This window comes from Lathamus discolor, chromosome 7 (assembly GCF_037157495.1).
Source record: "Lathamus discolor isolate bLatDis1 chromosome 7, bLatDis1.hap1, whole genome shotgun sequence".
In the NCBI taxonomy this organism is placed as follows: Eukaryota; Metazoa; Chordata; class Aves; order Psittaciformes; family Psittacidae; genus Lathamus; species Lathamus discolor.
Window position 1 is genome coordinate 7,051,051 of NC_088890.1, and position 26,637 is coordinate 7,077,687.

The window sequence follows — 26,637 nt, forward strand, 5'->3', positions numbered from 1 at the left end:
CGCGCAACGTAAATAGCACCGCGGCTTTTATAGCGCTCTTTCCCGGCAGCCCCCGCGCCTGGCCGCGCTGATTGGCTTGTCGGGGACGCGCGCGCGGGTGCGTGCGCGCGGGCCGTGGGCGGGCGGGGCCGGTCTGAGGGAGCGCAGCGCAGCGTCGCGCCGGGCCGGTGAGCGCGCACGCCCCCGCCCCGCCCGTTTCCGTTCGCCGCTGCTCGAGCTTGGGCCTTCGGAGCAGGAAGCGGCGGGAGTGAGACCCAGCGCTAGGCCGCAGGTACCGGCGAGGGTTATTCGCCTGCCGGGGGGTGGGTAGTGGGAGGGAGGCAGCTCGCCGGCTTTCTCCCCCTCCCTTCGTGCCGCCGCCGCCGGGTGGGGCCCGCCCGCCCCCGCCGGGATCCCGCGCCGTGGCCCGCGGGCGGAGGCGGTCGGGCCCGGCCGAGGCTTTCGCCGCCGCGTCCGGGCGGCATCGCGCGCACAAAAGCGGAGGGCGTGTGCGGCGGCCCGGCTGCCCCTCGAGAGCCCCCAGGTTTCCGGGGCCGGTAACGGGGCCTTTTCCGGGCGCGGGGGAGGGGAGGGCAGAGACGGGCGGGCCGGGGCGCGGCCCTGCAGGCTCCCCCCCCGGCTGGAGCCGCCGGTGCCGCTGCGGGGACCGCGCTCGGTGCGGAGGCGACGGTAACGGCCGTCCCCGCGAGGCCGCGGGTGTGACACGAGCGGGCACCGGGCGGAGGGGGTGATCCGGCTGACTGGCAGCTTGTTGTGGTGACGTCAGCCGCGCGCGCGGGAGCTGGGCCGTGGCGCTGGGCTCCTGCGGAAGCGGCTCCCGGCGCTGGTAACGTCCGAGCCGAGAGCGGGGCAGAGGCCGCCCTTCGGAGCGCGTCCCGGGGCTTCTCGTTCTGTTGGCTTTCGCCGGTGCGGCCTCCTCGGGCCGGAGGCGCGCGGGCAGGCGTGTAGCAAAGAGAGCGGTTTTGGTTCAAAACGAACGCTTGGCGTGATCGGCACCGTGCGGCCCAGCAGCCCCTGCCTTAGGCTGAAAATGACCCAGCTTTAAATTAAGCGGTAGCTAAAGGTTCTTTGTCGGGAAGCCCATTCCGTCTGCGGTGAGAGGCACCTCGAGACTACTTTGGTAAAAAAACCAAACAGACACCAAAAACTTACTCTGGAGGTTTACAGAGTTGTTACAGAGGATCAGGACAAAGCGTTGTCCCCAGTCAGATGACACTTTAACTGCTCTGATATCCCTTTAAGCTTCTCTGTGAGATGTCTGGAACCGGGAGTTGTTTGTTTTTAGTTGCTGCCTCATATCCAGCTTTTGTTTCTGTCCTGCTGCAGTTCACCTGCTTGGTGCGGGGAGCCATTTGGTAGCAGCGGATTCCACCCCCTCTGCGTGTGCTGCAGGATTCAGAGGAGGCTAAATTCTAGGACCTACCTAGGGAATGTTAGGTTTGTTGTTGCGGTTCCCCCACACAGACCTTAGACTAGGTAACAGTTCCGCTGCCTGTGCAGTTTTTAAATGGTGTGCTGCTAGCTCAAAAATCTCAAAAAATTAGTTTTATGTGTCCTAAATGTTGTATGGGATTCAAAGTATTAGAGTTTCCAGTGGCTTTATTCGGGGATTTTTTTCAGTGGGGAAACATGAAGTCTCTCTCTCCCTGAAAAGATAATTTGTGAAAATACTTACTTTTATGTTGAAGGCTTTTCTAATACATTGTTGTGCCTTCCTCCTGTCCTTACCCAGGTCTCCAGCCACAGAGCACTAGTATTTCTGTTTCACATCTGCAGGCTAATTCTGGCTCTGATTTGGACCAAGTTTGCCAATTGCCATTAGCCTTATTTCATTTTAATTAGTTCACTGGAATGTTTCACAGCCTATTCAGCATAAATGCTTGACATAAATGAATTGTAATGGGTGATTTGTATAATTTAACACTGAAATACAGGGTTTTTTTAAAAATAATTTGTCAAGACATAAGAGCACCTTCACACAAGGGGCAAAAGAAGTGTGGTCACAGAGCTAAGATAAGAAGCTCCTGTGCTATCCCTTGTAGTTCACCATACTCCAGCTCTGGCCAACTGCCACAGCAATTGAGCGCCAGAGGTGGGGAGTTCTTTGAGCCAGGAACTGACAGTAAAAACATCCTAAATGATCTTAACTGCCACCAGGATGTGGGACCAGCGATGGCTCTTCAGATAAGCAAATTCCAAATAAAACCGATTTGATAGTTTGAGGGCATCTTGGAAATATCATTGCCCTCTTTTTTTTTTTTTTTTTTTAATGGGAACTCTTATTTTCCCTGCTTTTTACACTTAAGCTTTTTTCCTCAACATGTTTATGTTGCCCTGAACCCTTTTTGTGGTCCACTCCACCCTAGAAATTTCCAACCTTGGCTGCTGCCTTCTCACTAGCCTGTTGTATCTCCTTCTTCAGTCTCTCTGCAACATTTTATTCCCGGCTGCTATGATATCATTAGGTTCTTTTCAAGTCTCTACACAGACTCTATCTTCTGTGTTTCATACTAACTTTTAATCTGGCTCATGTGTTATTCCACATGTATGTAATCTGGACTGTACTGCTCTGTTGTCTTATGATTTGTCTTCAAACGCAGTTTGACTAATATGGAGGAAAAGTTTAGTTGGTGAGTTTGAGGAAGTTAGCATGTCAGTGAAGGTTCACCGGCATACCGTTTAAATCTGAAATTGATCTGTGATGAGACTGTCCTAGTAAAGACATAATAAGGAGTGAAGACCCATAATACAGAACAGTGCTGTGCAAAATAAATGCACCAAATGGCAACAGCCCTCACTCCCAGAGTACAGCTATGCAAATGCACACACCTGAATGCAGGATGAAAATCCTCTGCTGCTTGCCTGGTGGTGTGATTCCTCTCTTGCAACACTGGATACTACGTAGAAATAGCGAGGTAACTGAGTAGGAAGAGGTAGTTGCTTATTACTTTGGGGATCATCTCAAAGGTAAGAACAAATATCCCCAAAGACTACCTCTGGTCAATTTATTGTTGCTTTAAGCCATATTAAACCACTGTTAGGTGTCCATATGCCTTCTAGCCTTGATGTGATCTCTGTTCTTGCCTTGTTCTGAAGTGTGAACAAAAGCTACCAAAAGCATAATTGGAGTTAATGGAGCAACTCTGCTCTGTTCATGCTCTCTTCTGTCTTTTTCCTGTCACCATGTTTTCACCTGAGAATGGCATTTGAGACAGTAAAAGAACTGAGGTATCCATAAACGATCTTTTAAAGAAGATATTTGCCATCCCCTGTTGTGTATACCCAGCTAACAGCCAGTCCTTCCTAAATGAATCATCTAATTAAACTCATCAGAACAAGGTTCACTGTCTTTGACCAGCCTTCATGACCAAGGTCTCTAGCAGAAGGAACAGATGGAGAGCCACTGGTATACTGAGTGATACTGGGCAGTATACCCACTAGGAATATGAGGTCTTTCTTTTCTCAAGCTCTGACAGTTGTGTGGTTTTTGATTGCTTCTTTTTTTATTGTTGATTTAATCAGAAGTGGGGCTGAATTCAATATTTCTGCTCAGTTAGTTTGCAGTGCTTTGCAACAGTAAGTGGTTCTGCCTCACCTGACCATGTACTGACTGATCGAACTGTGGCATTTGGAGCAGATCACTAGTGTGGATGTGTACAAAGTGATTCCTCATCATCATCACAGTTTTAAGGAAGGTTGTCTTTGTGTATGTCTGTGGTTTGAAAGAACTATCAGCTCTCCAAATACCAGTTACCTCTGCATTCTTTGCTAACATTTCACTTTTCTTACATTTTACACCTGGAGGCTCTTTATTCTTCACTTTCTATCTACTCTGTTGAAATTGTGTGAGATGAGAAGGTGTCTTAGAGTAGGATCTTGACTTGGTACTGACAGAGTGAATTGGCTCATTTTTTGACCCTCAGTCCAAAAGCTGTTTGGAAAGGCTGGGTTCCATGTAAACCGCAGCAGAGCCAGGCTTCTGTGCTTGAAATTGGAATGTTGTTGGGAAGATTTTAAATTATACTGTGGAATGTTGACAGATGAGAATGAGCATGCAGTTTGGGATAAAGGAAGTATTAGAAATAAGAATAGAGCCTTCAGAAAGTTCAAGCCATGAAGTTGACCAGAAGAGTAAATAAGAACATGAACTCTGGCAAGTCAAATGAAAAATACAATGACCCACCAGAACAACTCTGAGCAACATCATATTAATAGAGGAAAATAATATATATATTATTTTTGAAGTACATCAGAAGCAAGAAAGGTGCTGGAGTCTGGAGGGCCAATTGATGATGAAAAAGTGAAAGAAATACTTGATGATGAAGCCAGCAATAGAAGGTTAAATGACTTTATGTATATTCCTTTTGACTGTGGAGATGTCCAAGGAAGTTCCTAAGCCAGAAATTCTCTTTATGTGGAACAGCACTCATTGAAAGATCTGTCTCTGCTTGAAGTTTCAGCAAAGAATTTTTTATAGCTAAGTGATAAATACAGTTAGAAAATGCCAGGACCAGCTGGTGCTTGCCCAGGGGTTCCAAAGGAAACTTGGGCCTGAAGTGGCCGAATTGTTAATGATGCTGTGTAACTCCTTAGTATCTTGAAGCCAGAGAAAGAAAAGATGGCTTTACATGGTAGCAGTTCTTAATGCTAGTTGAACAGGATATCACAGAGTTCAATGCTTGCTTAAAAAATAAATTATTAAAAAAAAAAAAAGTAACCAGATGGTCTGACAACTTAACCATGGGAGAAGGTCAGTGTGGGTTCTGCAAAGAGAAATGGTGCTGCTTAAATCTGCTGGAGATTTTGAATGACCTCACAAGTACAGAGAAGGGAAGTTTGGGACAAGAGAAGAATAGGGGTATGTGTTACACCTATGTTGTTTAGCGTACTCATAAATGATCTGTTGTGAAAGGTATGAGGTAGTAAGGGAAGAAAAAACAGCTTACAGCTCATCCTTCTGACACTGAAGTACAGGCAGCAAAATGTCAGATGAATTTGTTCATCTGATAAATACAAATTCGGAGGAAAAAAATTATTTTTTTTATGCACCAGTGGGGTGAAAGTGAATTATTGCTACTTAAGAGGAAGAGCTTGTCATAATTCTGTGAAAATGTGAGTTTAAAACTCAGCAGTGCTCGTATGAGCATGTGTGCGGGGCTTTGGAGAAAGGAATAAAGAAGGAAAGAAGGTAACTGCGCAGCTCTCAGTTCTGAGCATGCTGATTACTGTGGTTTTGTGTGAAGAAAGATGGACTTTGAGATACAAGGCAACCAGAAAAGCAAAGAACAGGCTGAGAAGAATGATCAGGGATAAGAAATTGGTTCCATACAAGGGATGCTTAGAAAGATTTGAAGCCTTGAGCTTGGCAAAGATGTGACTGAGCACAGTCTGGTCTAGGTCAAAACTGATGTTGCCACTCCAGCAGTCTGTATTGAGACTGCAGAATGCAGTACCACAGAGTGCTTTGAATGACAATGATTTATGTAGCTTCAGAATTAAACGGATGAAATCACAGAAGAAAATGCTGTCAAATGGGCTGTTGATCATAAAGATTAAAAAAGCTAAGAATACCCCCAAGCTGGAAACTGAGAAAATGCACTTGCAGAGATATCAATGCATTTGCTCTTCTATTACTCTGTCTTAATCAGCTGAGGTACCTGCATGTGTCAGGCAGGGTGCTGGACTTGACTGGTGTTTGACCTGAACCAGTACAACCTTAGCAGATGTGTTGTGGTGGGAGAAGGAACCACAGGTGAGAGTGTCAGCCATGTGTAGAGAAAGATGGTTGTGTGGTATAGTTGGTGTTCTCTGGTCCATACATGCTTCTGCTGCCAGCTACAGGGCAGCAGTGGGTGCCTAAAGACAGTCTTCTCACCCAGAGAGAACCTGTCTTGTTCAGCATGTGGGTGCTCCACATCCCTTCGGACATGCTGGAGGTGTCTGGGAAGAGAGAATATGAAGAAAAAAAAGCCTGGCACAAATGCAAAGCGTTTTGCGGGTTGCACATGAGTGGAGATCCACAGATCTACTGTAATTACCTCAATATTAACCCCTAATCTCATTTTGTGCAAAGTAATCTTGGGACTCGGTGTTGCATAACAGAAGTTAAGTCATCATACCTACAGATAACACAGATCTAGTTGGTAGGGGCAAAGTCATAGGGATGTTAAGTGAGGCTGGAAGGACAGCAATGGCAGCCCCAGAGGCTGAGGACAAAATGCTGCTTTCTGCCCATGTAGCTCCAGCTTTGCCTTCAGCCTTGGAGAGGGACTTGGCAGAGTAGGGCAGGGGAGAAATGCTGGAATTAGTCTTTCCTGGGTTCTGAAATTGTTATAATTTCCTAATTCTATAGAAGCAGGGAGGTGAACAGCATGCGGGTGAACTTTACACTGCATAGTCAAGAACAAACTTGTAGTAGAACAGGAGGACCTGTCTAAGTTTGGTGTTTGCAAAACAGGATGCACGGTGACGATGTTAAGATACTTTTCGTTGCAGTTATTGCTATTTTAGTTTCTAACAATTTTGGCTTAAACAGGCCTAGAAATGATGTTTCAGGAACCTCCTTTTGCGATATTTTCCCCCAATCAAGCATTGAAAGCAAATTCAATAACTTGGAAAGGAAATGAAGGCATCTGTTTTGTTTGCACTTAAAAACAATGCAAGAAAGCCTTACAGATGAAATATGCAGAAAGCTGAAACTGAAAGTAGGAAATACAAACCAGAAGCTTAAAGGCATGAAGTGTAACTGAGAGAAAAAGGGGGCTCAAAGAGACTTTAAAAGTTGAAATGCGTTAGAAGCAGTAACACCTTGCTCTGTGCCCTGCCTGCCTCTGCTTTGAACCTGGCTCATCCAGAGTGCCCTTGTCTCAGTTTTAAAGAGTGAACACTCAGGTTTTCTCACCACTGCTTAGCATCTTGGACAAGTGTCTATAATAATTTTCTTCCTTGGTTGTGTCACTTCCAAATTTTCCTTTTTCCAATTCAGCCATAGTTCTTCATGTGGAGGCTGTTCTGTGGTTTAATCATCCATGTTGCCCTGCTCTGGGTCATTTCCAGTTCCCTTATAGCCTCTTGACATGGGGAGGATCACAGCTGCAGAGTGATGCAGGTGTGCTTGTAGATTCCTACATCAGCTTAATGATTTCTGGTTTGGTCACTTTTTCCTAGTGCTTAAAAATGGAATTTTACTATTTATTTTTCTTTAGCTCTTCAGAGTGTTGAGCTTTTATGTTATAGGATTTAACTATATAACCCTAAAATACTGCTCTCGAGCAACAGTGACCAGCTCCCAGCTGTCATTTCCTATAGAAAGTTGAATCTGGGTTTTTGCCTTTTGTATCTCTTCACATTTATCTATTTCAAATGTTAGTGCTTAGACACAGCATCTGTTAAGGTTCTGAAATTCATCATTGTAAGCCCTTGCCTTCACTACCTGGGCATCTTGGCATCACCAATAAATTTTATTACTGCTATTTTTCCTGGCTTTTTCAGGTCATTTAGGAATGTTGAGCTGTTCAGGTTCAATTGGTGGTCTTCTGTGAGAGATGAGCATTTCCTTCTGTCTGGTTTCCCCATCTTTGACCAATTACTTACGTGTTCACAGGGAAATTCTCTGTAATCAGGTGTTTTGATTATCTCTTTGTATCAAATGAAAAAAGATGGAATTATATCGCATGCTTTATGTGACCAGACTTGGTAACTGACACCTCTGGTTTGATATATCTAAGTTCTGAAGATCTCTGGCCTGAGAATGGAGGGGGGGGTTATAGATGTTTTTTTTTTTTTTTTCCCCAGAAAGCTCTTTACATACTGCAACAGTTTAAGGAGTTTGAAAGAATGTGAATATTTTAGTAATAACAAAGAGAAGTAGGACAACCTTAATGTGATAATCCCATCGGACTAAAGCATCAATCCCAGGTGCAATAAGAGAATAAGTAACAAAGTGCTCAGGACAGAATTACAGCAACATCACTCAGCCTGGACTGGGGGAAACAGAAACAATTAGTGTTCATTGTTTCAGTTTGGTTCTTAAGTAGAGGTGTTCATCTCAGCCTTCAGTTAGCACTTGACAGTAATTGCATGTCAATTAGAAATGAAGCCAGGACAAAATCAATATTGTTCATATTAAATTTAGTAGAAAGAGGACAGCTTTAAAAGGTGAGTGGAGGCTCAAATGAATCTGTCTCTAGTGAACATGGGCTGTATTTATTTCCCATCACCTGGAGGAAACACAGAATACCAGTATGAAAAAATTGGCAGAGGCCATATAAATGAACTGACAAAAAAACCCTCTGCTAGTGCAGAAAATGTAACTGCTGGCCTGAGACCATTCAGGGACTCTGTTATCACCTGCCTTAAAGGCAAGATAGTCTGCACTTGAGTTAAAGCAAGGAGTGAAACCACCGAGGAATGACTGAACTGCAGCTTGTTTGCACTTGAAACACAGCTCAGGGTGTGGCTCAATGGATATAACAGCACAGCCTTGTCAAAACCCTCTGTGCTCCAGCTCCTGGGGCCTGAGTTGTTTGCTTCAGCCCTGGTGCATTTGGGACTGTGCCTGGATGATGTGGGATGGGAAGATACACACTGCTGTGCTGCTGGGCTTCCAAGGGCCCTTTCTGGCTGAAACACTTCACAGTGACACATCTACCACTTTGTTACTCCTTAGCTACAAGCAGCCGCCTGATAGATCACCCAGCTGCTACTGTCAAAGGTGTAAAGGTATTGAAAGCTAAACCAGATGTATACTAGGATGGTACAGTCTGGAAAGTCTTGCTACATGAGCAGCAGAAAGAGGGTGAGTGAGGTAAACTGCTTGCTCTCTTTCCATTTTGGAATTAGAAGGCAGTAAAACAAACTAATAGGGATAATCTTAAATTTGAAGGAAGTGGCTTTACACACAATGTGTAATTAAGCTGTGGGAACTCCTTCCAACAGGATGTTGTGAGTGCTGGAAGTTTACTGGGTTCAAAGGACGTCTGGACAAGCTTATGGAAGAGAAATCTGTTTGAGGTTACCAAATTCATGGGAACCACATCTGACCCAAGAAGCTGCTGAGCTGAAAATGGTTGGAGGCTGGAGAGCATGGAGGGGAAGCTTCTCATTCCTTTCTCTTCTTCTGTTTCTCTGTAGGATTCCACTCCTAAGCTGATCCTAAATGCCAGGCGCTGAGGTGGAGGGACTTCAGTCCTAAGGCAATATGCTTATTTTTTTATGTGTGTAGACCTGTAATAAAGGATGGTCTGTGAGTCTCTAGGTGTACGAAATGTAAGTTTAGGTCCAGGGACAAGTTGGTCCCCTCGTTGGTGTCTGTGCTGGAGCTGCTTGTGGGACATGGTGCAGGTGTAGAGGGTTGCACAGGTCGTGGCTCAGGTGTTTAACAAAAGGTAGTTTGTGTGTTCTGGAAGTGCTCGGTCATGCTGAGGCATCATGCCTGTAAAATACAGGCAGGTGGGCTGAGCAGAGGAGGAGAGCAAAGCAAAATGGTTTGATCTTTCCTGTGGTAGTTAGAAATCAAGAAAATATATCAGAATCCAAAGCCATTTTTGTCTCAGAGTCAGATAAATCGTATGATACAGGATTTATCCTGAAGAGGAAAGCAAGGGCAGAGGCTGCAATTTGATATGATGAATCCAGCTTTGAGACTTCACATGGTATCTCAAATTAGATGTACTCTGTCTGCATGACAGCCAACTTGGATCTAGCACTGGCTGCCCATTCGGGTGTCCTCAGGAACTTTGCACTGGCAGCCTTTATCCTGAAGGAGGAATCTGCTGCACTATTCCATCCATCATAGAGGCAGCATAAACAACACAGCATGTGCTTGATTGAAATGCCTTGTGTGCCCATGCCTATTAAACACTGGTTTTGTACTTTTCAATAACACATCAGTCATTAAGGGTTCACCGGGACTGGCAGTCAGTGTTAAGACCTAATGCTGTTAAGCTGCCCCTGCTCCCCGTTCTGGTGATGTGATACAAAGAGGCTTGAGCTGCTTATTTGTGGAGTTAGCTGAGACCTGGTGAGGTTTATGAGCTGGGGTTATAACACAGCTATACTTCTCCCAGGTTAAAGCTGCTCTGGAAGCGTACAGCTATATTTGCAAAGCATTTTAACCAAACTAGTAAAACTTATCAGGCTTTAGCATGGGTAACACACAGTTGGAATAAACTGCCAGCAGAAAGCTGAATGCCTGTCTCTCCCTGTTCAAGGACCTTCCTGAAGGATCTATGACCCATGTCCAGTATTTTAATCCTGTTGGATACTGTGCTGATCTTCTGTATCAGTTTTTCAATTGTACTTCAGTCTTAGAACAGAACATTACTATTTCTCTGTGTATTACATTTACAGCAGTGTCAGTGGCCTACCCTGTGCTCTGCCAGCTTTGGGAATTTTTTAAAGTGTTAATTTTGTATGTAACCCTCCAAAAACCCCCAGCAGATAGCTTCTTTTTTTTTTACCAACTGCTCCCACATAGCACCATAGTTAGAAACAGGTCTATCTTGCTGCAGTACTGGCAAACTGCTTTATGTGCTGGATGCTGCAAGGAATATAAATATAGTTGTTTCCCAAAGGCCTTGTTAGCATTGCTTTAAATAATGTGGCTTATCTGTTTGTGAATGCAAGTGTCCACAGGCAAGTTTGCACAGAATTCAGTACATTTTAGTTATTAAAATATGCTTTGTGACTGTCTCCTTTATAGCAGTGACTGCATTTTTAGTTTTAGTGCTTGTATTCCAGTAGCTTGTAATAGAACTGTATTTCTACCCCAGTAACACTTGATTTCAAGTTGTACATTGTACCAAATGTGCATGACCACTCTGAGCATGGAGTTAATCTGGCTTTACTTTCAGTGCAGCTGCGCAGATGAGATCTATTCTGGATGTCTGGAAATAAAGACAATAAATCAGTGGTCACTTGCATCACTTTCTTCCAGGATCTTTTAGGAACCCTGTAGCACAAGCATGGATTGTCTCTAACTCCTTTATGTGATTGAGTCACCTTTTTTAATTCTTAGGGTTTGATTTGGTGGGGTTTTTTTTTTTTTCTGTATGCTTATTGCAGTCCCAAGGCTGTTTGTTACCCATTTTGCAACCTCTTTAAGAGGTGAATTGGGCTCACAGTTTCCTTTACTTCACAACTATTGCTAAATTTAAGAGCATGTCCATCCTGTATGGGTTATGTGGAAAAAGATAGCATGATAGGCTTGTGTATGCTCAAAGGAGCTTGTTTAGAGTAGCATGAATAGCATTTCAACAGCAAATGTTTCTGACATTTGTTTGTACATACTTTAACTAATGAAAAGTGTAGTGGAGAATCCTGGATTCTGCTCTAAAGGAGGGTAGGTTTGAGCAGTTACATCCTTCTGCCATCCTCTTCCTGGCCTGTTTGCTCATCCCCTCCCTATTCTCTGCTGATGGTCTTTGGACCGTTTCCTCCACCCAAATGCTCCATGTTCAATCTCAGTTTCTTCACTGTATACAGGTGCCCTGAAAGCAGACCTATTTGCCTTTGGACTGATGTGCTTTCTACTCCAAACTGTTTTGATAGTTCTCATTTTTGATGCTAGACCTTGCTGTGCTAAACAGCCAGAAGAAAGCTGTGGGGAAAGCCTGCTGATCTGTGTCCTCTTCATCACTAGAGTATTTGCGGAAACTCCTTTCTCTTCCTTGCCAAAACTTGGAACAAAAGTGGGTGTGTTTTAGCAGTAAATTCAGGTCCTGGTGCCGAGGCAGTACTCCCTTCTAGTAGGTAGAGGGCAGGGCTTGACTGGTCAGGCTGGGGGACACCTGAATAGGGTTTCATCTTCTGGTTCCTCAGCCTGGGCCTTTTCCTGCTGCTGGCCCAGGGCAGGACTGGCTGAATGCAGGGGGAAATGAAGGAAGTGAGAAGAATACCAGGCTGTAACTCACTCAATAGCAGACTGCTTAAGTACAGAGCAGGAGGAGATCTGCCCATCTGACCCAACAGACAACATGAAGTTGGTGGTAGTTGATTGGTATTGAAATTAAATCCAGTCAGGATGCCTTTGTGGTGGTAAAAGGCTTTTTTTTCCACTTTATTACTTTCTCCAGGATGAGATTAAGGGTGAGACAGGCAAACCTGGCATGTTTGTTACCAGCTTAACTAACTTCAGATATCCAAGTCAACAGCGTGTCCACAATCCTCACTTGTGCTGTGTGGCCTTGGGATTTGCAGGAGAGGAGGCACTGGAAATGTTGTTCCTTGTAAAAATAAATAGCCTGCTGAAGAGAAGAGGCAAATTCCATGCAGTAAACAATAATGTGTGGGGTAGGGGAGTACATTTAAAATGGGGGGGAATGGAATATTTTCCCCATTTCTTATTCTTCTGGAGTATTTTCTGGATTCATTTAACAAGCAGAGCTTTATGCTGCATGAGTCTGGGAGCGTCACTGCACTTAGGAATAGCAGCCTCATGTAACAAGGATATTAGTGTGGCAACTCGGCAAACAGGAGCTCCTTGTGTTGTAAGCTCCTGTAATGTTAGTGGGATTGAGTAAATGATGGCTGAAGCTCTTGCAATACCTGTGAAAGGCATTGGCCTAGGTTGAGGAAATGTCATCACTGAATCTCTTCCATTTAGATGAGTCACTCGAGTCATGTTGTGAGAGTTTCCACTTTGAATCTAGCAGACTAGGTGGTTTTAAGAATCCTATAAATGAAGAGGTGGGAGGAGTGGTTCATTTAAGAGTAGAAAAAATTGCAGATCTGTCATCTTGCTGCAGAAGACAGCACAGATTCCCCTAGAAGATCACTGCAGCCATTCTGCTACACTAAGTGGGATAGAATGCTTCTTGCTCCATGTTCTGTGTGCATTGTCAATGGTGCTGTTCCAGCAGCTTTCTGGATTTATTGGTCTCTCCCTGATCTAAGCATTGCTTAAAAGGATGAATATGTGGCACTTGTGTTTTGTTACAGTGAGGTCGTAATAGCTTGGATTTGGTCTGTTTGTAATATACTCTTAGGTAGTTCATATAGTTAGGTTTTTTTACCTCTGAATGTAGACACACTCACTGGTGACAGGCTGTGCTGCAGCAAATACTAACATGCATGCAATGTAAGTACTGTACATATTAAATGAAACTTTTTAGGCTAGCAAAGTGCTTTTGGATTTCCAAATCAAAAAGCAAATTTGTTCCAAGGCTTCAGAACACTCGATTAAGTAAACCAGAGCATGCCAAAGTGCAGCAGAAGGACCTGACTGCTGTGAATGCTGTTAGTGTTGTCCCTGTGATATGCACCACTAAGCTGTAGCTCCATTCTAAGCAATCTTTTTTTTTTTCCTCTATTTTACTACAGAGGTGTTGCTTTTCTGAGTATTTGCCAGACCTGCCAGTCCCTTCCAGCTCCCCACTGGATAGGAATGTGTTTATTTCAGCTAAAAATAATTAGCTGAAAGATGCCGATCTGTACACTGAATCCTCTAAATGAAGACATTATTGTAAACATGCTAATGCATGGATTATGGGATGGTATTGCTGTGGCCAGATACCTGCTAACATTTGAAGATCAAATATGGAGGTTCGGGACATTGTAGCACTGCTGAATGATTTCCATACACATGGAGATCTTTAGTGACACAGACAAGATGAATCTGTTGTAAGAAGAAAGCTAGGTACAGGCTTAACAGCAGTGCTCCATCCTTGAACGTCCACACATAGAAGTGAAGGATATTGTTGTGGCAGCAGGTAAGGAGTCAGCCTCACTGGTAGAGGAGAAACCTCAAGTACCAGAAAGCTGAGAAGTTTGTAACCACTAATGTCAGAAAGAAACAAGTGGTTGTGATGTTTCATGTCTTCCTTCTGAGGTGGATGGAGGGATCTATACAATGATCAGACCTGACATCCTGAGGTGTGTGTGTCTACCCCGCATGTATATCTGAGCTGTTCCTGAAAATGTGTTGAGGTCCATAAACAAACTATCCTCAGCCTGTGCTGCATGCCCAGGGGAATGCTTGAAGTAAGCAAATCAAAAGCAGCTCCTCGGGCTTTGGAGGCAAGTGAAAGCTTCAAGGATGTAATTGGTGATCGCTGCATCCTCTACTGAGTTTTATATGGCACATTTCCCCAAAGGATATTATGCAGAAGGAATTCTTCTGTGGTAATGCTCTGGAAGTAAAAATATAAGAGTGCCATAGGCCACCAAGAAAAGATAATGTGATTAAAGCTCTTTGTGAGTGTCCTGGAGGGTCCTCTAGAAGGTGGTGATGAGAGAATTTTAATTACCTAGATAGTTGAAGTATTAGACAGAGGGAACTGATCAGGAGATGTGAGGTGTCCTGGAGACCATCCTGCAGATAAAATACTGTGCAGGGAGAGTCTCATGGGGTGAGTCTTAAGCAGTGGGAAGGAAGTGGCTGAGCATACACTGCTGAAGGGCACCTGGGCTGAAAGAGTGGTTTTCCATGTTGGGTACAAAGTCAACAGATTTCAGGAAAGATTCAGGCAGGGAGAGCTTCATGATAGGCTTTTCTCAGGAAAAAGATATTGCAGAGATAAAGTTCTTGAAATATATACATTAAAAAATAAGGGTTTGTGTTTTGGGGGAGGGTTGGGTTTTGTTGGGGTTTGTGTTGTTTGGTGTTTTTTTTTTTGTGGTTTTTTTTTTTTTTTTAGGAAAGGGTTTATAGGAAGCACTACTTTAAATGATACTGTTTGGGTTTTTTTTTAAGAATTACAGTTCTCTTGTAGACCTTTGGCATAAGTGTATAGAAGGCCAAAGCATAAAATGAGATTCAACTGGCAAGGAGCGCTTAAAAAAGTCTGGAGTAACAGATGTATTTAGGAAGAGTTGATCTGATAATCCACAGAAAAAGACAGTTATCCATAGGTTATGCTGGTCACCTACCCTATGTGCTGTTTCAGGTAACACAACTGACCAAGGGCCAGAGCCCAGCCACCAGCACAGAAGGGAGAAAGAGGGAGGATGCTGAAGAAGGACAAGTTATCCCATCCTGTCATCCACCTGCTTTGTCTCCAGCGTGGTTTCATCAGTTACCTAGATAATTATTACTAAAGTTGCATTTGAGAAAGACTATGATTAAGGTGGAGGATGGAACTAGAACCTGAAGGTAGAATAGAACATCCGTCAGCAGAAGGATAAATAAAAGCATGACAGTAGAATGTTCAGCTGTGTGAATAGAGAGCAACTCACTATGTGGCTGCCCTAAGATAAAAGATCTGGGAGTTATCATGAATTAAAAGATAAATGTATCGACAGTGTAGTCTTCTCAGGGGGGTGGGGAGGGAAACACACTCCAAGTATGGAGTTTAAGCAACAGTGTATCCTGGAAGATCAATAAATAAATCCTTCAGCTGTAGTTAATGTTCCTAGAGGTGAAATACTGGATTCAGCTTTTGGGCTCTGTGCTTTGGTAGATTTGTGCCAATTGGACTGTGCCCAGAAGGGAGCAACAGGAAAGTCTGTGAAATATGATTTACAGAGAAGGCTTGAATAAACTGGAATTGTTTTGCCTGAAGAGAAGACCAAATGAAAGGATGTATTCTCAACTGCACTAGGGGAAGAGAATAAACTATTCTCCTATGCCCATGACAAATAGGATAAACAGTAATGGGCTTATATTACATCAGAAAAGGTTGAGGGTACACACTGGGGGAAATTGTCTCATAGTAAATATTGTGGAGCACTGGAGTTGACAGCTTCAGAGGTTTTGTAGGCCTCAGCATTACAGTTTTGAAAGGCAGATTAGGCGAAGCTGGCAGTAGGTAGAACTCGTAAGTAGTTGATCCTGCCTTGGTAGAGAGGACAGATGATTTCCAGGTCTGTAAAAATCAAATATTACCATTCCTAGAAAGTATTCAAACCCATCTAAAACCACTAAAAAAAAAAAAATAAACCAAAACTTTTTAAAGCTTGGATCATTTTAAACCTTCCACAAATACAAAAATAACCCCAAACCCCTAAGGTAAGTAACCTGAATTGTGCACATGTATATTCACAAGGTGAAGTAAGCTCACTTTAGAGATAGATTTGGATTACTTGAGCAGTTTTGTCTGACAAAGCTATGTGCTACAAGTCCTTGAACCCATGCAGTCTGATGGGCTAAAATGGTCCTTCTCTGTTTGCCCCTGGAGCAGAAGTATAGAATCTCTGTAATATCCACTGCTTCTTCACCCCCTAATAGTACTAATGTTGCTTTCAGATGGTTGGTTTTACCTTTTTATTTAATTTCGTAAGGCAAAAGAAGAGGTAGAAAGGAGAAAATGGGTTTTCTGTGTCTTAATTCTCTTCTATGCCTTTTTGAACCATTCTGCCCTTGCCAGCAGCCCCAGTCATCCTCATAGAGCTTTGTACTGGGATTGTCATGGCAAAAGTTAACTCAGAAGGGTGCTCCCTCTGTGGTATTTTGCTCATGCAGTAGTAGCTATTATGGTGGCATTGCTCCATTTCCAGGAAGCTTCATGGGATGACTAAGCAGCTTCCCCTGGAGTGGTTTTATGTTATGGAGAAGAGAGTAGTTATGGTTCTGTCTTCATTCCAGTCTCTTCTAGCCAGGTTACTCCCTAAATCTCTGGCTTGTTCCTGCAGTGGTCACAAATAAATGCTTAGGGAAAAGAAAGAAGAGAGCAGGCACATACATAGTGCTTCCCAAAGTACTCTCTCAGCCTCAAAGTCCTTTTACTATGGAGATTTTCTAAGGCAGATGTGGTCTTTTCGTTCTTTAATTCACATGGGAAGTTTCTCCCACGTACCTGCCCAGTCCTCTTTAGGCCTGTGTAAGTTTCTTGTGTCCGTAACATCCTCTTGTTGGAGTTCTCAAGGCCCATTGCCTTCTGGTGGGTTTGATCCCTTTTCTGCTGTCTTTGTACCACACCCCTCACATTCCATTCGTGGGGAGTGAAGAGGAACAGTCCAACCTTGTCCATACTACTTGGGTGACTTGTGACTGTAGTAAATTGCCAAATCCAGCACAGTCGTCTCCTCCAGTCTCACGCTGACTCCAGACTTTTGTTGAAACTTTTCAAGCTTTCATACTGTCTTTCTGAGGCCAAAGTTGCATATGAGCCAGCCATGGATTCTGGTACAATATACTGAACAGCAGATATATGTGTGGAGCACCATGGTGGTATCTCTCTCTGTGTCTCCCTTTACTTAATGTAAGCTGACAGCAGGCTGTATTAAGCTTGTAATAGCGATGTCCTGGATAGCAGGTTGGGGAGTGGCATGTGGCCTTCCAAATCCTTTGCAATGTGGTAGTTGTAATTTGAGGAACAGGCTGGTTACCTTGAGATCCTTCTGTTGGCACTCTGACGTGGCAGCAGATGCTCCTCAGTCCAACTCGCTGGAACTCTAAAGTTAAGACAACTCAGCATGGCAAGAAAATGTTACTGTCTTTGTATTGAAGCATCTCTTATTTGATTAACTAGAAGACACTTTTCAGAAGGTGCTCCTGGACAGTGCTGCTTGCTCACTTGCTGTCTCAGGGTGTTCCTATCTCAACCTTTAGAATAGGTCAAGAAATGTAAAGCCAGGCTGGTCTCCTCTCCTGTTATTTTTGCACCCCGTGGTTCACCAGTGTGTTGACAAATGCTGGGGAATGTTTCAGCAGATGAGAATCTGAACTCACATGATTTCAGATACCTGTGTGAGTGTCTCCAGTGGGCATGTTGACCCAATTTGAAAGTTCTTATTAAAGTTTAGTGGTTCTTTATTATTAACATCTCAGTTAATGAGTTGTCATTTTATTTTTCAGCTATGGCAGCCATTCGAAAAAAGCTGGTTATAGTGGGAGATGGTGCCTGTGGGAAGACCTGTCTGCTGATTGTGTTTAGCAAAGACCAGTTCCCTGAAGTGTATGTTCCCACTGTCTTTGAAAACTACGTAGCAGATATCGAAGTGGATGGAAAGCAGGTATGTGCACACTGCTGTGACAGCCAGAATGAGCTTGCCTTTATCCAGAATAGCATGCACATCTCCACTTCTTTAGTAAGTGGTTAGTGCAAATGTTTTGTGCTTGTATTGTAAATATATTTTTAAATATTAAACATATTCCTGTGGAAAAACATATTGGCCTTTCTAGAACCTGCTCATATCTAGTGTCTGCTTAACAACCTATTTCTAACCTTATACCAGTTGAGATTCTAAAAAACATAGTTATTCCAACTTAAATGTTGCAGTAGGTGGGAGCAATTCAAAGACATGCCTACATGCTGAGAATGTAGAGCTACCAGCTTTTGGAGTTGCGTAGTGGAGTCCCTGTTTTGATAAGGACCTGGTATTGTGATTAACAAAGACTAGTTCCTGGAGAGAGTCTATTTTCATACCCACTCCTGGCAACATGCTGAGTCCTCTTCAGAGCAGATGACTGACAGGCTTCAAAGGAATTTGATTTTTGTAGTGCACGTCACCATCATCTGTCCTACTCGTCTGAAGGAATGCAATTTTTAGCAGCCAAGCATACCCACGGCTCACTGAGCTTTGTTTTCAGTTGCTACTTCAGTAAATTAACCATTAAAATGTTTCATTCTAGTTTTAAATATTTTGAAAATCAGTTTTGAATGTGTGTGACCTATTGAGTCCTTTTGTTTCCCAAACAAACAAACATGCCAGGCACCTGCTCTGAGAGGCAGCTTTCAGAAGGCTGCTGTCTGAACACAGGGTTGGTTGCCTTCTGCATTTGTGTCACATAAGGGAGTTCATGATGTGTAAAACTGTCAGTTGCCATGATACTCCGGAAGCACACAAAGCACACACTTTGCATCTCGAAAGCTCAACTATTTTCAAATCCTTTTAAGCAGCCATGGCATGTGTCTGGTTTGTTACTGCAGCCACAGAGAGCTGACCTCAGTGCCATGGGTCCTCATGTCGAGTATGCGGCAGGTTCTGATGCTTACAATGCTGAGCTCCCCTGTTTCGCCACTTCCTGGGACATGTGCCTTTGCTCTGGGCTCAGGTGCAGTCACAACATTGTCAGTCATTCTAGTTTAGATGCAGTGACATTGAAACTGCTCAATTTTGATCCCCATATGAACAAAACTTTGAGCTAGTTTTGGGCTTGTATTGATTTCCTGCTGTTACAGGCATGGATTATTTGTGGGTTTAATCATGATAGTTCATGCCATTTGAGTCTAAAAAGAGCTTTTATCTCTGTGATACAAATTGGTGAAATAAAACTTTGAGACTAGTATTAGAACATGTTTTCCCCTCAGGTGACAGCTTCTGCAGTTTCTATATTGTACTTAGACTCTTAAGGTCTAGTGTTTAAAATACGTACAATATCCATTTCTCTCTCTTACCACCTACTCAAACTTCCTGATTCCCTTCTGCCTGAATCTCTGCATCTCTGCATGCGTGATCAGGGAGTCATGGCCTATCAGCTGTAAGCAGCCAGTATCTAAACACAACTTGCATGAATAGCTTCAGCAGAGCGTTTTCTGTGATGGAAATGTCCGCTGATTTTTGTGTAATTAGAAGATATATTTTATGCAAGCGCTTTGTCTTCAGAAAACTTGATAACAGGAGTTTGGAGGAGATCAGTGCTTAAGACTCTATTGTTTAGCAGCCACTTAAACTCTCTTTTCCTAAAAAAGCATCACCAGAAACGTTCAGAAGGCAGGTGAAGACAAAACGGTGATGGTATGAGTTGTGGGGGTTTTAGGTAGAGTAAAGGAGCTGATTCCAGTGTCACGTGAGGGAACCCTCAACAGACATTTCTGTAAAAAATACGAATATTTGCTACAGAATTCACATTCACAAATCCAGAGGTGACTGAGTGAAGTACAGAATAATTGTTTTGTATATGCGTTTAAGTAAGGCTTTGTTTTTCAGATTTAACTGAACAGTTTTATTGCATACCCAAGCTCACATTTGGGTTCCAGGTCTGTCTTTATCAGAGCTGCTGTGGACTTTTTTGCTGGAATTTTTGTAAATGAGAGTTTAAAGAAGAAGCAGCCCACTCTGTTGCAAAGGCAGAGACGCATCAGGGAACCTCAAGCAAGAGTATGCCTGAAGATGTTGATTACAGTTTTGTTTAATTTCTTAGTTTAAACCTTGATTATTCCTTCTGCAGTTTTAAACAGGGGTATTTTCCTCTAGCTCCACCATAAGCAGAAATACTGAGAACATCAGCTACTTTATTCAGTTCTTAGTAACAAGAAGCTTTGCACACAAATCAGGTTTATTGCAAAGCAAATAGCAAGAGTAAATTTCTGCTGTGGTGGAGTTTTAATGATTTTGTGCACAAATAAGTACAGTCCTGACATTTCTTAGTACAGGTTCCAGCTGTAAACCAATTAAAAATGTGCATAATCCTAAAAAGTATATACTTAAGAGAGTCCAGTTTCACTGAAAATTGGTATTCCTGGAATGCTTATCAGAGAGATTTCCAGCCCTTTGGAGCAAATTCCCTTAGATTCTTCTGCCTTGCTTTTTTGCTGGTGGCTTTTGTGTCTTTTCAGAGAACGGATGCTGGTCACGGATATAAAGAAAAGTCTCATAAGCTGCATAAATTGATTTCTGGAGTTATGTAACATAAAAGTTCGAATAGTTCTTCTGTCCAAGCAGTTTGTCTTGCGGTTTCCTCCTTTCAAGTGGTGTTGACTGAAATATTTTATCCATTTCTCTTTGCTTACTGGCTTCTGAATCAAAACTTCCCTGATCTGGGTAACTGCCTTATTTTCCTTCTGCAGGTTGAGTTGGCTCTATGGGATACAGCAGGACAAGAAGACTATGATCGACTTAGACCGCTTTCTTATCCAGATACCGATGTTATACTTATGTGTTTTTCAATTGATAGTCCTGATAGTTTAGGTAAGTAGAGCACAAACTGAATCAGAATCACCTCTCTGTGTTGCTGTACTCGCCTTGGAAATTGTCCTGTAAAATGTATTTTAAGGTCTGTAATGCTTGAGAGCTCTCCTAGTTTCAGAATGTTATACTGGTTTGAATGTATAGTTTTCAGATATTAAGATCTTAAAGGAACCTGTATTCTTCAAACATGCTAAGTGGCATTTTGAAAGCCTCAGCAGCCCACTGTTTACCCAGGGCTGTGCTGTGTCATTTGAGCAACACAGAGCAGGAAGGCAGCTCCCTGCCCTAGATCAGCAGCCCCAACTTGGCAATGTGGTCTGGTGGGTCAGGGCAGGGTGCCGGTGTGTTCATCCTATGGGTGGTGCTGCCTGGGTGACCCCAAGGAAAAAGGCAGGCTGTAGTTGCACTCTGCTGTCTGGGAACCCTGCAAGTACATCTGGTGTCCACTGAGTGGCATGGCCCACACAAGTTTTAGTTTATTTTATGGTGGGCTTGGTTGCTTAGTTTGTTTTGTAAGTTCTCCTTGGAATTGCAGGTTCTTACACACTCAGGACCACACTATATCCATGGAAATAGAGCAACTTCTTTCTGTGTATGGGAAAGCTAGCTTTGCGCTTTCATACCTTTCCCCTCCCCCATTTATTCCAGAGATTGAAACACTCTGAGTTATTGGTCCCAAATAACCTGGGGGTTTTTGCTCTCCGCTTGGTGAGTTCAAAACATAGGCTTAGAAGTACACTGGAGGGGACTCTATCACGTGTGGAAATTAGCAGTGGCTGGAGATCTGTACTCTCCTAGTCAGCTTTACAGTGACTGACATGTGCTTGTCGTGGAGAAAAGAAGAAAAAGAGTTGCCTGATTTAAGATTTCTGAGCTCCAGAAACGTATGTTTCAAAAACCTGCGTATTAGATGATCTCTTCTGTGTGCAGTCCAAGACCAGAATCTTCACTGACTGATTTATAAATCTGATGTGTAGATACCAACGTATTTGCTCTTACAAAGACTTTCTGAAGAGGGTGAGGAGCAGGAGGTAGAGATACTCTCATCTCTGAGACTCTGGAACTTTGATTTCTGTCCCTTTCAAATGGTAATTACTACATGCATCCAGGGTAGCCTGCTAAACAAATACACCCGGTAGCACTTCCTTAAAATTCTGTAAAAATTCCCGTATCTACTTCTTGACAGCGAGAGGTTTCTTACGAGAATGCAGATAAGGTAGATCTTTAGGCATGTGGATTCTGTGTGTGTATATGACCAGGTGTACTTTGACAAGAACCTTCTTTGCAGTGATTGACTGGTACTGATCTATCTTACGGATGAACCCTGCATCCCATAGTTGTCTTAGGAAGAAATGAGACAAAAAGGATCCAGGAAGCACAGAAATGCAGTTAGTGGAAGGATTAGTCCTGCATGCAGCTACCACAGTGGCTGAAAAATACCATTCCTGCAACAATTCACAGAGTTTGAGTAAATGACTAAACACAGTATTCCTTAAGATTGTTACAGTGATATTACAGCCTGATTGGGGTAGTGTTTGATAGCTGCTCTTTCTTGTTCCTTGTTTTGCCCCCAAAGGGCAGCAGCAGTTGAACAAGCAGTTGGGTGTGAAATACTTTTTATAGAAAAACCATTGCTGGCTTGGTATCTGCAAAATCCTCCTCTCTCTTCACCACCCGATCCTGTGTTTGGAAACATCTTTCACTGTCTGCCTCCAGAACAACTGAAGGCTCAGTGGGCAGCAGTGCTGTGGTCCTGCCTGGGGTGGCTGTGAACAGCCACACACAAGGTGTGTGAGCTGTGCTCACTTCGACTGCATGTGCTGCTCTCCCGGCTGCTGGAGAGCAAATTGACTGACTGCCCTGGGAACAAGATGGCTCCCTGAACCCCAGAGGCAGGGAGAGAGGGTTAATTAAGCCAAGTCTGATCTTGGGTTTTTTTTTTACTCACTCTCTTCCCTTCCTGCTTTGCCATTATCAGTACCTGTGTCCCTGAGGGCAGTGGAGGGAGCAGTGACATGCCAGATGTGCTGCATCTATAGGCAGGCACCCCCTGAGTACTCCAGGTGCAGCTGCAGAACCACTCTTGTGGCTGTAAACAAAAACTGGCTTCAAAATGCTTGTCTGGGGGTTCTTTCAGGCAAGAAAACAATGCCATAATAGTGAATGTCTCTTCAAATGCTGAATGGATTTCCATGGAGATAAAAAGGGGTTATGTATCCTGCAGGTACCTTCACCAGGGAATTTCAGATGTCTGAGAGCTTCTGAAAGCAAAGCTGAATGTTTTGGACTCTTCAGTACTTCTGCTACAGAGAAATTATGAAGGTTTTACTTTCAAAAGCCCTCCAGTCTCCCATTTGCAGTTCCATTTTAAAAAACGTCATGCAGGGCATTTCTGTCAAGAGGAAGAAGTTTCTTGTATATGAGCAAATTCATTTGCTGCAGATAGGGAGAAGTGGCAAATCTGCAAGTGACTTACAGAGTCTTTGTGCATCTGTGATGAGTGTAGAGAACAACATTCATGCTACAGTTAATGGGAGAGTTTGGATTGATTGTTTGATGTTGCTTTATTAAAGGAAGAAGCAGTGTAAAAACTGATGCTTCTGGGTTGTGCCCATCTTTAGCTCCTGGAGATAACTGTTTCTCTTGAAGCAAAACATTCCATACCTTTCTACTTCAGGATTCTGCATGCTGTTCTTTGAAGTTCCTTATGCTAACCGTTGTCAAATAGCTACTGAGAGATGTAGAGAAGCCAAGAGGTTAGGTGTCCTTCAGCAGTCAAATTACCTTAGATAGACAGGCTTGTCATCTTTGGCAGTACCAGAACAGTTCTATTGGATTCCCAAATTAAGAGTAAAGGGCGTCAGTGTGGATTATCAAACTCAAACCGCTCAGGCAGCAGCTTTACAATAAAACCCCTCCCCAGAAGTGGGGGTTAGTACAGTCACAGTTCTGTTTTTTCAGAAAACATCCCAGAGAAGTGGACCCCGGAGGTGAAGCATTTCTGCCCCAACGTGCCTATCATCTTGGTAGGAAACAAGAAGGACCTGAGGAATGACGAGCACACAAGACGAGAGCTGGCCAAAATGAAGCAGGCAGGTTCTTTTCCTTGCAATAAATGAAGTGCGTAGTGGTTGTGCCAGAGCATTAAATAGGCTTCCATGGCTGGCTGCCAGCTTCCAGTGGGCTGCATAATGAACACTTACCATGACAGAAACCAGAAAGTAGATATCATAACCTTTAATTGAGTGTTTCTGTTTTCATATTTGGAGATACAACTTTTAGAAAAAAGGCATTCTCAACAATACAAATGGCTATATTGGGTTACCAACAGTCAGCTGCTCTCCATGCTGGAGAGCTGCTTCCCTGAGGTAGAAAAGAATTAATAAGGAGACATCGACACACCAAGTGTGTAAAGAACTCTCCTATGTAAAGAACAACTCGAGATGGTAATTATTGTGTATGTTCAGAATGTGAAAGGGAACAGTTTTATTGGTAGGTGTTCTGAGGTGATAACTACAGATGCTGTAGCTCATTCCTGAGCCCATCATTTGGTTTCATTTTCAGGTTGAGTCTGAAGCCTCCAACCCAGGTTTGAGACTGCAGATATTCTGCCCTATCCTGGAATATTTATTCCTTTTGCATGCTTGTTTTTATACAAAGACTGAGGCATTAATTTGGGAATCTGTCCATAGGCTTTTGTTAAAGTTGTAGCAAAGAGTTGCGTGCTTCCTCGGAAATAAGCAATTGTTTGATCCAGTTTCAAAGAACCTTGCAGCCTTCAAGCTCAGAGGTGTTAGAACACTGATGGTGTCCTCAGGGAGTGGGTGTAGTACACAAGCACACACCCGTCTGTGTCATCCAGGCTGAGGTGCACACTGCATCTTGAGAAAATAAGCAGATTTTTATTATAAATCTGCTTTTATTATTTAAAGGATCACTGTCAGGGGAGTAATTAATATTAATTAATTATATACATTTAATCCAGAAATGCCTTTGTAGGGAAGCTAGGTGGGAAAGACCGGTGCACGCTGGCATCGTTTTGGCTTGTTCTCAACCATTGCTTTTGTGCTGTTACAGGAGCCTGTCAAACCCGAAGAAGGAAGAGATATGGCAAACCGCATCGGTGCTTTTGGGTATATGGAGTGTTCGGCAAAGACCAAAGACGGTGTGAGGGAGGTTTTTGAAATGGCCACTAGAGCTGCTTTGCAAGCCCGGCGTGGCAAGAAGAAGTCCGGGTGCCTTCTCTTATAAAGTGTGGCCAGAGGAAGATGGCCAAAGCAGCACCCTGCACTTGAGTAATTTTGAAGTGCTGTTTATTAATCTTAGTGTATGATTACTGGCCTTTTTCATTATCTATAATTTACTTAAGAGATTTAAAAATTGAGTCATCTTGCTACCAGTATTTAGAAGCCAACCATGATTTTTATAACAATCTGCATCAAATTCATCTGTGCACCCAAGGTTAACCTCAACATTCCTCTAACAAACCTTTTCTGCACTCACAGGATATGCCAGGCGCTAATTGAAGACAATTCTCTCTCTCTCCTTTCTTCTCTCTAGAAAGAGAAAAAGCTGTCAACACAGAGGATTGGTCTGTAACTACTTTATAACTAACGTCCTATGCTAATTGAGTACAACAGTTACATGGCTGTTTGTGGAATCAAGTGTAACTTCAGTGCTATCACATTTAGGAAGATCTGGTTTTCGTGGCTCAGTGGTGTAAAACATTAGTTTGAAAATGTGATCACTCTGAAATGACCAAGTCCCATTCAGCTACAGAAAAGTGAGGGTTCTGTGGTTTCATGTTAGTTACCTTTTAGTTACTGTGTAATTAGTGCCAGTTTAAATGTATGTTACCAAAAATAAATCTATTTACCCCAGCTTAGATGTAGTATTTTTTGTATAATTGGATTTCCTAATACTGTTACTTGTAACCTCTGCGTTAAGGTGTTCTAGGTTTTTTAAGAAACTGTATTTGAAAATAAAGTCCGATGGAAAGCAGCTGATCCTCTTCCCCTGTTCATTTATAAGAGTCTGACCCATGTGAATGGTTTGAGTGGTCTGCACACCCAGGAGGAGTTTTTTCCATGACGTGCCGTAGGGATGAGAAAAGACAGCCTGCTCACACTCAAAGCTTCTGAACTGTTCAGTTGCCTTAAGTTCATTGCTGGACCCAGTTTCAAAACTAAAAAAAGAAACAACAAATGAAACTTTTTGTGTAAGTTTGGTTACCACGTAGTGATCAGACTCCTAACCTGTGAACTTCTTGCTGTTCTGCAGCCAACTAAACTCTTTCTGTATTTTCATTTTTCCAACAACTAATAGAATAAAGGCAGTTTTCTAAGCTCCCTGTATCCTGGTGTCTGTATTCCTCACTCCGGGTTTCTGGCCCAGCATCTGACAGCCTCAAGCAGAAGTACCATTTTTGATACAGCTGTGATAGGATTCCCTTAGCCATTACAAGTGCTTTAATACTTATTTTTGTTTCCTAGCAAGTGATACTCACCTATTGCTCACAGCCACTCCCAAATGTAGGAGCAGAGCAGATGCGGAATCCCTCACCCTGCCTGGCTTCTGTAGTGAGTGGCAGAGCTTCCCAGGAGCTGCTTTTGATACTCAAAGCAGACCCCAGCACAGTAGTTGAGTTGCATTTGTCTGTATGGAGCATGGAAGTTGACAAGCAGGAGGAGGCTGTGCAGGGGGGAGCTGCAGAAGCGGGAGGTGGTTGGTCTGTGCTGCCATGTACCCTGTGTGCTGCACTGGAGCATGTGTTGAGGTGCTGTGCTTGGCAGCACATTTGCCACACTGCTTTCATGAGGGACACCTTCAAGTGCTGCAGCAAAGAAT

The 26,637-nt window shown here is 43.3% G+C and overlaps 1 protein-coding gene across 1 annotated transcript; it reads left to right on the top strand.

Annotated features, from left to right (window-relative positions):
• Window positions 1-116: 116 nt before the first annotated feature.
• Window positions 117-26,144, top strand: RHOA (ras homolog family member A). Its single transcript, XM_065687002.1, has 5 exons — window positions 117-271; window positions 17,735-17,892; window positions 20,670-20,790; window positions 23,752-23,882; window positions 24,868-26,144. Exons 2-5 carry the CDS (start codon window positions 17,737-17,739, stop codon window positions 25,039-25,041), a joined length of 582 nt encoding a protein of 193 aa, XP_065543074.1. The 5' UTR covers window positions 117-271; window positions 17,735-17,736; the 3' UTR covers window positions 25,042-26,144.
• Window positions 26,145-26,637: the final 493 nt, after the last annotated feature.